We start from the raw sequence: 14,589 nt of genomic DNA, 5'->3' as shown, positions 1-14,589 counted from the left end.
CTGAGCCCATGCAGGGTCTGGTTTGAGGCCGGGAGTGCAGGGCCCCGGTTTAGAGATTCCTGCAGGCCTTGCAGGGCTTCTGTCTGGGCAGCCTTCTCTAGGGTCTAACAGCACTCAGGCTCTGGATATAGATGGGGTTCCCACTGTTGGGCCTGTTGAAGACTCCAGGGGATAAATGCAGGCTGATTGTATTTCTAGGAAAGGACCCACTGGGCAAGGAACCCCACCCAGGCCTGTAGTCCTGAGGACAAAAGGAGAGTCTACCCGACTCTCCTGAGTTGTGGTTGAGCGTACCTCCCTCACCATCTCCTGATTTCAAATTCTTACTTATGCATATATTTATTATTTACTAAGCACCAAATGTCTACCAACACTCTGCTAGGTGTTGCCAAAACAAACACAAAAGGGTATTTATTTTCTCTGAGTTGATCTTGGCTTTTAATTTTTTTCTTTGAACTTCCTGTTTTCCTCCTCTTCTCTCTTATACCCAGTTCAGAGGCAGAAGAGCCACAATACATTGGTCCAGCAGCTGGAAATTTCCTAGGCTACTATTTAGTATATATTTCTTCTCTCTCTCTCTCTCTCTCTCTCTCTCTCTCTCTCTCTCTCTCTCTCTCACACACACACACACACTCACACACACACACATACACACACATTCATATTCACAGACATACTCACAAATGGGGACATATAACATAGCATAAACAACAGTCAGTTCTGTGTCTAATCCCAGTAGGGCTGTGTCTGCACATGGTCACATGTGGGCACTGAGATGAGTTGCAAATATGTGACTGTGTTATCATATGTGTGCACTTTGGATGGGAAATAGCATTTCTAGAAAAGAATCCCTTTATGGGCTGACAGGAGACCCAAGCCCTGCTGTCTACTGCAGTGAGGAGGAGGATATGCGACTACAGAGACAGGAGCTCAGTACGGCAGCCTGGTTCCATGCACAGCCTATCTTATGGCCCACACAGGAGCATATGAGTCAAGTGGAATGAGATTTCCCCCCTGATTAAATGATAGAGATGATAGAAGTCAGGGAAGGGAATGTACTGGAGTGAGATCCCTCATGCTGGGGTTGGGAAACAATGGTTGGTATGAAGAACTTCACCTGTGGAAACTTTGCCACCACTTCTTGACTTGTGGACTTCAGCAATTAAGCATTCTTACTTTCCATTTCCCTATGTGTCAGATGAAGGTAATAGCATAGCAATCTCTACCTCCTATATATTGGACGATTGATGGGGATATATGATATATCAGAAGTGCTTAATAAATAGCTCTTATTTTTAACTAGGTCATCAGATCTTCATCTTCTTGTCTTGCCAGACTCCATGGTCTGAGCTAGAAATGTATGAGGTACAGTTGTTATTTTTTTTCTCTCTCTCAAGGAGCTTAGTCTAGTGGGTGAGCTGGAAGTATCTTCATAGTACTTTGATTCAGGTACCAGAATTAGGGAAATCCATGTGGGCTGAGGCTATGGCTCAATAGTAGAGGCCCTGGGTTCACACCCACCCCTAAGACCCACACAACTAAGTGAATAAATCTATACAAGGTGCTTAGTGTATTGTTTGGCAACAAAGTGTGTTCAGTAGATCATAGCTATTGTTGTTATCATTGCCATAATCCTTTCTATGACCCAAGTGCACTTTCAGGTGCCTGAAGAGGGGAGAGATGCCTTGTCAGAAGCTGTTGAGATGGGCCCCTTTTCTGAGGAGGCAGCCTTGAGCCAGGCCTTCTGAAGAGGGAGGAGTTTGTCAGGATGAGATCTGAGGATTATGGTTCAAAGCCAGTTCATGCAGAAAAGTCCGTGAGGCCCTTATCTCCAATTAACTAACAAAAAAACCAAACCAAACCAAACCAAACCAAACCAAACCAAAACTGGAAATGGAGCTGTGGCTCAAAGTGGTAGAGCACTAGCCTTGAGCATAAATACTCAGGGACAGTGCCCAGGCCATGAGTTCAAGCCTCAGGACTGGTACACACACACACACACACACACACACACACACCCCAAAACACCAAAAAAACTGTGAGTTCAGCCAAGCACCAGAGGCTCAAGCCTGTAATCCTAAACTACTTAGGAGGCTGAGATCTGTGTATCACAGTTCAAAGTTAACCCGTGAGACTATTATCTCTAAGAGACCAGCAAAAAGCCAGATGTGGAGCTGTAACTCAAGTGGTAGAGCACTAGCCTTGAGTTAAAAAAAAAAAAGCCAAGTGAGAGTATGAGGCCCTGAGTTCAAGCCCCAGGACTGTTACAAAATAAACAAAAAAACCAACCTGCTAAACAACAACAAAATCCCCAATAAAACTATGAGATTGGTAGTCATTAAGTAAATTCAATGAACAGTGATGTGCTTTAGAGCACCAGAGCCCTGAGTTTGGTGGGGGAGGAGATTGCATCCACAGGGAAAGGGGAGGGGACTGACTGAAACAATTTCCAAATTTTGACAAGCATGCTACCTCAAAGCCACATTCCCAGCCCAACTTCCAAATACTGTTCCTCCCTCCTCACCTGGGACTTATGACACCTTTAGAAGCCTGGCTCTGTGCCTGCATCCACTGAAACACAAATAAATCTCACACTTAAATCTTTCTTCCCTGAAAAAAGAAAAAGCTGGATGCCCCTAGCTCATGCCTGAATTCCTAGCTACTCGGGAGGTTGAGATCTGAGTATCACAACTTGAAGCGAGTCTATGTAGGAAAGTCCTTGAGACTCTGTTGTGGGGCCTGAACTCTGGGCCTGGGCACTGTCCCTCAGCTCTTCAACTCAAGGCTAGCGCTCTACCACTTGAGCCACAGTGCCATTTCCGGCTTTTTTTTGTTTATGTGGTGCTGAGGAATCGAACCCAGGGCCTCATGCATGCAAGGCAAGCACTCAATCATTGAACCCTCCTTGAGACTCTTATATCCAATTAACCACCAAAAAAATCAAAAGTGGAGCTGTGGTTCAAGTGGTAGAGTGCTAGCCTTGAGCAAAAGAAGCTCAGGGACAGTGTCCAGGCCCTGAGTTCAAGCCCCAGGACTAGCACCAAAAATAAAAACAAAGAAAACAGAAATATGCAAAACACCTATAAAGCTGGGGGCTGGTGGCTCACACCTGTAATCCTAGTTACTCAGTAGAGTGAGATCTGAGGATCATGGTTCAAAGTCAGCCTGGGCAGAAAAGTCCATGAGACTCTTATCTCCAGTAAACCACTAGAAAACTGGAAGTGGCACTGTGGCTCAAATGGTAGAGCGCTTGCCTTGAGCTAAAGAGCTGAGGTACAGTGCCCAAACCCATAGTTCAAGCCCGACAAAACAAAAAACAAAAAAACCACCACCACCACAACAAAACCCACCTATAATACCAGCAGCTACCTCCCAGATAACCTCTATTAACATTTCAGGATATAAACCTTCTAGACTTTTTTCCTATGCATATTTATTCATACGTTACAAAATGTGATTGTACCATGCGTACTGCTTTGGTACCTATTTCTTCAATTCCTCAATACATTGTGAACATCAGCATATACAGACACACATCATTGTTTTAAATGGTGGCACTGTATTCCGTTGTGGGTACTCTGTCCCCTCATTTACTGAACTAATCCTCTCTCGATGGACAGTTAGGTTTCCAATTGTTTGCCATCATAAGCAGTGATGTGATAAATATTCCTCTTTGCATCTCTCTGCATACTGAAGGGATACATTTCTACAAATGGAACTGTTAAGTCAAAGATGACACACTTTGTAAAGGCTTTTGGTACAGGGCATAAAGAGCTCTTTCATCAGCAAGGTAGGAGAAAGAGCACTTTCCAATCCCCTATTGAACCCTGGGTAATCATTGTTCTTCATACAGTGAAAGTTCTCACTGCTTCTATTTTCTTTCCTTGGCTATAAGCGAGGTTCATATTGGTTATTGGTGTTTCTTCCTTAATGATCTGTCATTTCCTTAGCTCATCTTTTTTTAAGATGACCATCCTTTAATTTCTGTGTTAGAAATCTCTACATATTGGAGACATTCTTTACATTTTTATTTGTAGCACTTAGTTTTTAAAGTCTTAGATACAGAAATCTGTGTGTAGGAGTGAGTCCTGGGGCTTGAACTCAGAGGCTGGGCACTGTCTCTGAGCTTTTGTGTACAGAGATAGTGCTCTATCACTTGAGCCACAGCTCTACTTCCAGATGTTTTTGGTGCTTAATTGGAGATAGCACTCTCATGGGCATTCCTACCCAGGCTGGCTTTGAATCATGATCCTCAGATCTTAGCCTCCTGAGTAGCTAGGATTACAGGCCTAGGCCACCAGTGCGAGGCCACCTGACTAGAAAATATTTTTTCAGCTTTGCTGTTTGTCTTTTAGCTTTATTTGTGGTATATCCTATTAACTGATGTTTGACTATCTTATGTTCACAAATGTCTACCACACTTTTATCTTAGATTTCTGTCTGTGGCTCATGATTATGGTGTGAGAGGCTTCCATAAGGGAATGCTGGAGGTGTTAGTGCTGACTCAAAAATCTGAAAATCTAACCATCATTCCCATTCTCCTTTATCCAGCTGCTTGTGTGTATGTGTGTATATGTGTGCTGTGTGTGTGTGCACATATGCACCAGCACTGAGGTGTGAACTAAGGGCTTAGGCACTGACTTTCTCTTAGTTTTTTTACTCAAGGAGATAAGAGTCTCATGGACTTTCCTGCCTAGGCTGGCTTTGAACCACAGTCTTCATATCTAAGCCTCCTTGTGAGGCTAGGATTACAGGCATGAGACATCAGTGCCTGGATCTAATACTTTTTTTTTTTTTGGTCAGTCATAGGGCTTGAATTCAGCCTGGGTGCTGTCCCTTAGCTCTTCAGCTCAAGGCGAGTGCTCTACCACTTGAGCCATAGCACCACTTCCTCTAATACATTTTTGTAAGTAAGAATGAAAGAGTTTTTGTGCTGTTTAACATGCTCAGTCCTTACTAGGTATACTTTACTAGGTTGATCTGTGAAGTGGATGGAGCAAAAATCCATTTAGTATTAAAGTGGTGAGAACAGATACTTGCTTGCCAGGTACCAGTGGCTCATACCTGTAATCCTAGCTGCTGAGGAGGCTGAGAGCTGAGGCTGAAGCTTGAAGCCAACGGAGGCAGGAAAGACTGTGAGACTCTTATTTCCAATTAACCATTCAGAAGCTGGAAGTAGAGCTGTGGCTCAAGTGGCAGAGCACTAGCCTTGAGCTGGAAAGCTCAAGGACAGTGACCAGGCCCTGAGTTCAAGAGCCAGGACCAGAACAGAAAACAACAAACCCCCAGATACTACATAAGATTTTAGCCAAAAGGCAGAGAGGCTATTCCACACTCAATTTTGTTTATGCCTCAGGGCCTTTGTCCTGGCTGTTCCTTCTGCCAGATCTTTTCCTCAGAACTTCACCATGGCTGACTTCAAGTTTCTGTTCAAATTCCAGAGAGCTTTTCTGACCACTTGATCTGAAATAGTCGTCCCTTTCCCTCTTGTCATTCTCTTCCCCTGCCTTGCTTTGCTTCACAGCATTTATTCCTGATGATCTTATTATATATATTTTATTGTTATATCTTCCTCATCCCTTGGACTGTAAATTCCATAAAATTAGGGACTTGTTGGTAGGCAGGTGCTTAATAACTCTCTCTTGAATGAGTACGTGTAATATAGGAATGTGTTGCTGTAAGGTCTGTGTGTGGAGGTATCTCCTGCGTGGGAATGTCTGCGTTGACCTATGGCATAATGACATTGAACTTGTGTAAGTAGGACGGCTTCTGTGTGCCTTGCCCACAGTGTCTGCCCATGTGTGACTGAGCAGGAAATGTGTGTGTGTGTGTGCCTGTCTGTGATGGTGTGGGTTTACATGCCTGCTGTGAATGTTTGTTTATGTATATCTGTGTCTCTTTTAGTGAAGGCAGATTGCTGAGACACTTCTTTTTTTTTTTTTTTTTTTTTTTGTCGGTCGTGGGGCTTGAACTCTGGGCCTGGGCACTGTCCCTCAGCTTTTCAGCTCAAGGCAAGCGCTCTACCACTTGGGCTACAGCGGTTTTCTGGTGATTTATTGGAGATAGGAGTCTCATGGTCTCTCCTGCCCGGGCTGGCTTTGAACTGCGATCCTCAGATCTCAGCCTCCTGAGTAGCTAGGATTACAGGCGTGAGCCACCAGCGCCCGGTTCTGCTGAGACACTTCTTATGAATGGATATTCCCCTTCTACTTCCCACATTCTGAAAGTAGCAATACTTTAGAATCTTTGGGTGACTAGACATGAGATCACATTCCAAAAGTGACATTTTAGGCTGATGTAGGATGCATGTTCAGAGGAAAACTGCAAGGGGACCTGTGGGAAATAAGGCCTTGGCAGGCCCCTTGATGGTCCAAGACATCTAAGAAGGAGGAATTGTTCTTTGATGAGTGGTAGATCTTCTTAGAGCTATTGGTCATAAAATAATGAGGCTCCTGCAATGTGTGGAGGGACAGGCCTTGGTCACTGTTCTTTCTCAAAGCCTCAGTAGATTTATTTTCAAATAGAATTTGTTGTTCTTGACCTGCTAGCCTTTTGGAGATTTGTTGAGAGTAAAAAAGATAATGACAGTGAATGTCTAACAATTCTAACAGTCCCAGTCTTAATGATTATATAGCATATCAGGACTTAATCTAGTACTTTATCAGAGTGAATGCCTTAATGGAGAGTTCAACTCTAGACTTGGCTCCAGGAAGCCTCAATGCATGCTGACTGAATAAATATGAGTAAATCAAAGTTCGTACATGTAAGTGCATGGCAAAGTAAATGAAGAGATGGTTATAAAAGGATGGACCAGGCTATCATTAGAACTAATTTATTTTTGAGACAGGATCTTGGGTATACTTCAGACTGGCATCAAACTTGCAATCCTCCTGCTTCAGCCTTCCCTAGCGCTGAAATTACAGGTGTGCATCACCCAGCCTAAGTAACATTTTTGAACATATAATATAACCAAACCCTATTGAAAAAGCTTTTACAATTCTTGCAGCAATCCCAGGAGATTGGTATCCTTTTTTTTTTTGTATCAGGGTTTGACCTCAGAGTTCTCCTTGCTCAGCTTACTTATTCACTCACTTGTCTGACATTCTACCACTTGAACCATATGTTCAGCCCAACTTTTTGCTGGTTATTCTGGAGTCAGAATATCATGGACTTTTATGCTTAGGCAGGCCTCAAATGGTGACTCTTCAGATCTCAGCCTCCTGAGTAACTAGGATTATATGCATGAGCCACTGGCACCAGGCTGATACTGTTGTTAATACTACTAATAGAGAGACTGAGGGTCAAAGAAGTTAAGTGACTTGCCTAGAGCTATGCTTCTAAATGGCCAGTGGCTTCAACATGTCACGCTTCTTTCTCTACGCCTCAGTAGCTCATCTACAAGTGGAGCTGTTCTTCTTGACCTGATTTTCTTTTGATTTACTGAGAATAAAGATTCACTGCGTGAGTAGGTGAATGAAGGAGTAAGTTCAGGAGCCCTCCTGAACTGGCCATTTTCTGATGAGGCAGTAGCATTTGGGCTAAGGTGGGCATCGAGCTTCTGCACTGGGAGCAAAATGTCTCCAAGGATAAACTGCAATAACCCTGCCTCATCCTCTGCCTCACACTTCTCTCTCTTTTCCCTGTCTGCAGGCGGATGCCGCCATGCAGCACTACGGGGTGAATGGCTACTCACTGCACGCCATGAACTCACTCAGCGCCATGTATAACCTGCACCAGCAGGCGGCCCAGCAAGCTCAGCACGCCCCAGACTACAGGCCCTCTGTGCATGCGCTTACACTGGCTGAACGCCTGGCTGGTAAGGGCCCTGGGGACCAGACCATAGGGATAGGATCCTGGGGCTGGGAGAAAGAAGGTCCAGACAGCAAAGAGAGGCGCATCTTAGAGAGCCTTGGGCTACTGAATAACAGAGAGAATGATGATCCAAAATCTGTACTTTGTACTTGCCTTGGCCACACTTACACAGTATCTGTGGGAGAACATTTGGAATATTTGCCATGCCCTGAGACTGCCCCACACCTTCAACCTTCCATAACAAGCCTTCAAGGGAGGTATCCAATTGTCCTGGTTTACAATTTTTGTAAATGAAGAGACTGAAGCAAGAAGGTGAGGGACCAGAGGATGTAGCTAGATAGGAAGTAGCTGAAGAGGAGCTGAGAGCCCTAGGGAGCAGACTGAAGACACAGGATCACAGAGGTAACACTGCTTCTCATGTGAGATGCTCCTCTCTCTCCCTCACTCCCTAAACCAAACCACTTAATTCTCATGAAGAGGTTACTATCTCCATTTTATAGACAGGGAAACTGAGGCTCCAATAGGTTAAATATGGGCAAGAGTGGGTCAGAATATGACATTATGCTAAAACTGAGGAGGCATACACTTGTAGTCGCCATGGTCTGCCCACGTTTCTCTTTTCTGTGCCTCACTTTTCTCTGGGAGAGTGGCAATGCCCATCCCAAAGGATAACTCAGAGATTATTTATGATAACAGCAGAGCCTTGCAGTGCTCAGAAGTCCTCAGTACCCAATGCCTAAGGTAAGTACTGAGCATCCAGGAAGGAGCTGCAGCCTGGTCCCCCTACTCCTGATCCAACTGGGTGTTGTCCTGATCACCTCTTAGTGGGTTTCTGTCCACTTAGCTTTTCTGTGGCTATGACAAACTATTAGAAAGAAAGATTTTTTTTATATTGATTGTGGGGCTTGAACTCTGGGCATGGGTGCTGTCCCTCAGCTCTTCACTCAAGGTGAGCACTCTACCACTTGAGCTACAGTGCCACTTTCAGTTTTCTGAGTGGTTTATTGGATATCAGAGTCTCACGGACTTTCCTGCCCAGAGCCAGCTTTGAACCAGGATCCTCAGATCTTAGCCTCCTGAGTAGCTAGGATTACAGGCGTGAGCCACCAGCACCCAGCCATATTTTCTTTTTTTTAAATCTTTCTCACTAGGCATCGGTGGCTCATGCCTGTAATCCTAGCTACTCAGGAGGCTGAGATCTGAGGATCACAGTTCAAAGCCAGCCTGGGAAGGAAAGTCAGTAAGACTCCTATCTCCAATAAACTACCAGAAAACTGGAAGAGGCTCTGTGGCTCAAGTGGTAGTGTACTAGCCTTGAGCTGGAGAGCTGAGGGACAGCGCCCAGGCCCAGAGTTCAAGCCCCACAACTGACCCGCCCCCCCCCCAAAATGTTGGCTGATCGTTTTAGATGGTTCAGTACACGGTTAGCCAGTTGCATTGTGACGGGTATATCTTGAGGTAAAACACCATGGTAGAGAGGGTATGGAGAAGCCAAGCTAATCACCTTGGGGCAGATAGAGAGGATATACCTTTCTTCTTAAAAACTAATTTATTCATTCTTTTTTTTTTTTTTTTTGTCGGTCATGGGGCTTGAACTCTGGGCCTGGGCGCTGTCCCTCAGCTCTTCAGCTCAAGGCGAGCGCTCTACCACTTGAGCTACAGCGCCACTTCCGGTTTTCTGGTGGTTTATTGGAGATAGGAGTCTCACGGTCTCTCCTGCCCGGGCTGGCTTTGAACCTCGATCCTCAGATCTCAGCCTCCTGAGTAGCTAGGATTACAGGCATGAGCCACCAGCGCCCGGCTAATTTATTCATTCTTATGCAAGTCCTAGGGCTTAAATTTAGGGATTGGGCACTATCCTTGAGCTTTTTTGCTCAAGGCTAGAGCTTGATCACTTGAGCCACAGCTCTACTTCCAGCTTTTTGGTGCTTAATTGGTCATGAGTCTCATAGACTAGGATTATAGGTGTGAGCTCTAAGGATCTGGCAAGATACATCCCAGTGACACATCTACTTCCTCCAAGTAGGCCCCATTGCCTAATATCCCATTTGTCTATGGATTTATCAGTGGATTAATCCATGATGAAGTTGGCACCCATATAATCCATAAGCCTTTGGGGCCATTTTATATGCAAACAATAACAGAGGATGTGAGAAGAGCACAATGACATCGATAGCAAGATTTCCTTGGAGATGATGCCACTCACTGCAGCCTGACCCAGATCACACCCATCTTGTCCCATTTAGACCTGTGCCTGCTCCAGAGAGTCCTCAAGGACTTCAGAGAGGGGTTGGAGGCCTGGCTCAGGTCAAATAGCACCAGCCAATGAGTGAGAGCAAGCCTCAGATACCAAGTTCAAGACCTGGTCTAGGAAAAAGAGAACAAAGAAAAGGACGTTAGGGGACTAGTAGGAAGACCAAGTGCCCATAGGGTTAAGAGAAAGCTTGTCAGAACAAAAATGACCAGGGTCAATTGTGGGGCAGCTCAGAGCAGCAGGATTGGCTTGTGCAGTCAGGGAGAGTTATCAGCTGGCCATAGGGTCAGGATCTTGACCTTTTAAAGGCCATTGAGAAGGAAAGACCAACAGGAGGAAGGGTACTGAAATGGGATGAATCTGAGGATCCTGCTGGTTATGGAGGATATGCTGACAGTCCCACTCCTTTAGGCCCTGTCAGATCTCTGAGCAGGACTTGAGTAGACAAAATGCCCTTTAAAGGAAGGAATGAGCCCCAGTTGGACATTCGCATGCAGGCTTCATCTTTCATGGGAAGTTCTGTCCATAGCATAGGGCCTGGTCTCCCCTGTGACCACCCCATCCTTTGTAGTTCCTGGAACCAGTAAGAAGGTGCTGAGCTCTTGTTCCCCTACCTGAATGAGGCTGAGTAAATCATTCCCTACTTGCTCCCCTGACAGGGTAATACTCATGACTTTACTACAAGGATTAGGACCAGTTTAGAAGGGTTTCAGAGCTGGCCTGGGATTAACAGTGTAACCCAGGGTGACCTCAAACTCATGAACTTTATATTGAACTCTGAGCCACACACTTGCTAGGCAAGGACTCTACCACTTGTATCCCATACCAGTCATTTTGTTTTTTGTTTATTTTTCAGATAAGGTCTTGTGTTTATGCACCAGTGGGCCTTTGGCCATGATCCTCCTACCTCCACCTTCCTGGTAGTTAGGATTGTGGGCATGGACTATCAAACCCAGCATGGTTCAGTAGTTTGAGACTTAAGGAACTTAGAGCACTTGCCTATACCTAATTGTCCTAAAACATGTGCCTCCCATTCTTGGAGCTCAGTTAGATCTCTGTGGTTCTGATGGTGGATAACATGGTGAAGAGATTTTGAAAACTCAACGAGCTCGGCTTTGGTGGCTCATGCCTGTAATTCTAGCTATTCAGGAGGCTGAGATCTGAGGATGGAGGTTCAAAACCAGCCCAGGTAGGAAAGCCTGTGAGACTCTTATCTCCAATAAACCACTAAGAAAACTGGAAGTGGTGCTGTGGCTGAAGTGGTAGAGCATTAGCCTTGAGATGGAGAGCTGAGGGACGGTGCCCAGGCCCAGAGTACAAGTCCCATGACCAGAACAAAAAAAGAAAAAAGAAAACTCAACTAGTGAAGATGGGTAATTTTCAAGGCCAAAAGGTCAGGGACCAGTTCTTGGGGAGCTGCCTCTGTATCCAGAGTGGGCCAGAGCAAGATAAGGTTCAAGACTCATTTCCCATAATTAAATGGGCCCCCTCTTTTGCCTTCCAACGGCTGTACATTTCAAGACATCATCTTGGAGGCCCGCTATGGCTCTCAACACCGCAAACAGCGTCGAAGTCGCACAGCATTCACGGCCCAGCAGCTCGAGGCCCTGGAAAAGACTTTCCAGAAGACTCACTATCCAGATGTGGTGATGCGTGAGAGGTTGGCCATGTGCACCAACCTGCCTGAGGCCCGGGTACAGGTAAGGTCCAGCTTTCCTAACTACGCCTTGTAGTAGGTGTAGCTCCTCCCCGCACCCGCTGGGGGAGCCAGCATTGGCCCAGTCAGTGCCAAGCTGATGGGAGGGGCCATTTGGAAAGAATGGATGGGATAGGTTTTCTAGAGGAGTATGGGGCGACATTATCATCTCTATCCCCTTCGCTCAGAGTACCCTGCTCCGCCACAACTCCATTTCTTTCCTTCTGACCTTGGACTGTGCCTTTCTTTGGCTCCAGGTGTGGTTCAAGAACCGCAGGGCTAAATTCCGGAAGAAGCAGCGCAGCCTGCAGAAAGAACAGCTCCAGAAGCAGAAGGAGGCTGAGGGCTCCCATGGGGAAGGCAAAACTGAAGCCCCAGCCCCAGACACCCAGCTGGAGATGGACCAGCCCCCCAATCTCACCAGCAGTGACCCCCCTGCTGAGCTTCACCTGAGCCTGTCAGAGCAGTCAGCCAGTGAATCAGCCCCTGAGGATCAGCCAGACCGTGAAGAGGACCCCAGGGCTGGAGCCGAGGACCCCAAAGCTGAGAAGAGTCCTGGGGCTGACAGCAAGGGTCTGGGCTGTAAGAGGGGCAGCCCCAAGGCAGGTGAGCCTTGGGAGGGGCTGTAGGTGGGCTGGGGCCCTAGCTCAGGGAGTGCAGGTGGTACTAGCCTGACGGGTTTTGGGTATGTGATGTGGGCCACAATATGAACTCGTCAACCACTGGTTGACTCCTCCCAGGCACAGCCAATTAGAAAGGACTGGCCATGCTGGGCCTGTGCCAGGTCTGTACCCTTTAGTTGCTGAGTTATGGAAAGATCTAGGAGATCTAGGAGGCAGAGAGGAGCACCCTGGACTGCCCTTTCCCTCCAGAGTCCCAACCCCAGGTGAAACCTACACAGTCTGCAAGGCCAAATGAGTTGAGGATACCTAGATCCCCTCCACTACTTATCAACTAGTTAAAGTATTCCAATACTTTAACAACCCATTCAGGCATACCAGTGCTGAATGAATGCCATACCAGTACCAAGAGTCCCACACAGCAGACTTCTGGGCATTCCTCCTCCTTTCCTTATGGTTAGCTCTTTTTGGGGAGGGCGGTCATGGGGCTTGAATTTAGGGCCTTGGCGCTGACCCTAAGCTCTTTAGTTCAAGGCTAGCACTCTACCACTTTGAGCCACAGTGCCACTTCTGGTTTTCTGGTGGTTAATTGGAGAAGAGGGTGTCATGGGTTTTCCTACCTGAGCTGGCTTCAAACTATGATCTTCAGATCTCAGCCTCCTGCGTAGCTAGAATTGTAGGTGTGAGCCACTGGCACCCGGCTTTTAGTTCTTTGTTTTATGTTTTTGTTCTTGACTCAGAGGTCTGGTTTTTTTAGGGGCCCTTGTAGAAGGGGCACTGCTAGGGGGTAGAAGATAGATCATTTGAGGACTAGATGACACCTCCCCATCTCTTTGCCACAGAGCTGTCCTGCATTGCTCCAGACCCCTAGCTGTGTTCATGAAGGAACATAGCCCAGCCATGAGCTGTATTTCAGACATAAATCCCAAGTGCAGGCATGGAGAAGATAGAGACTGTGAGCTAGAAGGTCCAGGACATGATAAAGGGATTTCCCAATGGCTGAGGATTCTAGAAACTTCTCCAGGTCCCCTCCCTCCTAGGATTCTGAGCCACACTTGAAGTTATGACCTGACTCATGTGAGCTGAAGGTGGGTTCAGCTGGGGTAGTGGGGGGACCAAATGGGTGTGAGAAGCTGAGGGAACCCCTCCTGGCAGGTCAGTACCCTGTCTTGAGTACTTGGTTCTTGTTCTCTGCTTGCAGATTCCCCAGGCAGCCTGGCCCTGACTCCTGCAGGCCCCGGGGGCAGCCTGCTGGGCCCCTCCCACTCCTACTCCTCGTCCCCACTGAGCCTCTTCCGTCTGCAGGAGCAGTTTCGCCAGCACATGGCAGCCACTAATAACCTGGTGCACTATTCCTCCTTTGAAGTGGGGGGACCAGCCCCCGCTGCCGCTGCCGCCGCAGCTGCTGCTGTGCCCTACCTGGGTGTCAACATGGCCCCACTGGGCTCACTGCACTGCCAGTCCTATTACCAGTCCCTGTCAGCAGCTGCTGCTGCCCACCAGGGTGTGTGGGGGTCCCCACTGCTGCCTGCACCCCCCACGGGCCTGGCACCCTCCTCAGCAGCCCTGAACAGTAAAACCACAAGCATCGAGAACCTAAGGCTCCGGGCCAAGCAGCATGCGGCTTCTCTGGGACTCGATACACTGCCCAACTGACTGACAGGCCTCCAACCCAGCCAGGGGTCTTGGTTGCCCCCCAACCCCCGTTCCCCAGCCCCAATGTCCTCAGAAGGCTCCCAAGGAGATAACCTTGAGAGCCCAGGGACCCTCGAGCCTGGAGTCCTCTCCTTGTCACCCTTCCCTGAGCCCCAGCCCCAGGTGAAATGCCCCTGTCCTCTGCATGGCCCTGCTTGGAACCCGTGGAGGCCAAATGGGGAGGAGGTAAGAGGCCACCCACATCCCCCTCCTCGGTATCGCCTCCTCCTTCCCCTTCTGCCCCCTAGTAAGTTGAGTTGTGGAATGTGAGATATAAATATAAATATATAAAGCTATATTTTCAGGCACTGCCTGCCCCAGGCCCCAGGCCCCTCACTCTGCTCCCATCTCTTCTCCATTACCGCCATTACCTCCATCTCTACCTGTGGCTTCTACAGCTTACTTTACTCTCTTCTCTCTCTCTCTCTCTCTCTCTCTCTCTCTCTCTCTCTCTCTCTCTCTGTTTCCTCCTAGGTTTTTCCTTTGTTGCTGGCTGTATTGGTATGTCATTG

At 47.3% G+C, this 14,589-nt stretch overlaps 1 protein-coding gene across 2 annotated transcripts; it reads left to right on the top strand.

The window, feature by feature from the left end:
* Window positions 1-7,662: 7,662 nt before the first annotated feature.
* Dmbx1 (diencephalon/mesencephalon homeobox 1) lies at window positions 7,663-14,038 on the top strand. 2 transcript variants are annotated; one of them, XM_069987067.1, is made up of 4 exons: window positions 7,663-7,814; window positions 11,571-11,766; window positions 12,020-12,368; window positions 13,584-14,038. In XM_069987067.1, exons 1-4 carry the CDS (start codon window positions 7,663-7,665, stop codon window positions 14,036-14,038), a joined length of 1,152 nt encoding a protein of 383 aa, XP_069843168.1. The 2 variants fall into 2 exon arrangements, with proteins under 2 accessions (XP_069843168.1, XP_069843167.1); XM_069987066.1 differs by having other exon boundaries at window positions 7,663-7,816; window positions 11,588-11,766.
* Window positions 14,039-14,589: the final 551 nt, after the last annotated feature.

This window comes from Dipodomys merriami, unplaced genomic scaffold (assembly GCF_024711535.1).
Source record: "Dipodomys merriami isolate MVZ:Mamm:240054 unplaced genomic scaffold, mDipMer1.0.p SCAF_34, whole genome shotgun sequence".
In the NCBI taxonomy this organism is placed as follows: domain Eukaryota; kingdom Metazoa; phylum Chordata; class Mammalia; order Rodentia; family Heteromyidae; genus Dipodomys; species Dipodomys merriami.
Note: the sequence above shows the minus strand (reverse complement) of the source record. Positions and strands in the feature narration are given on the sequence as shown.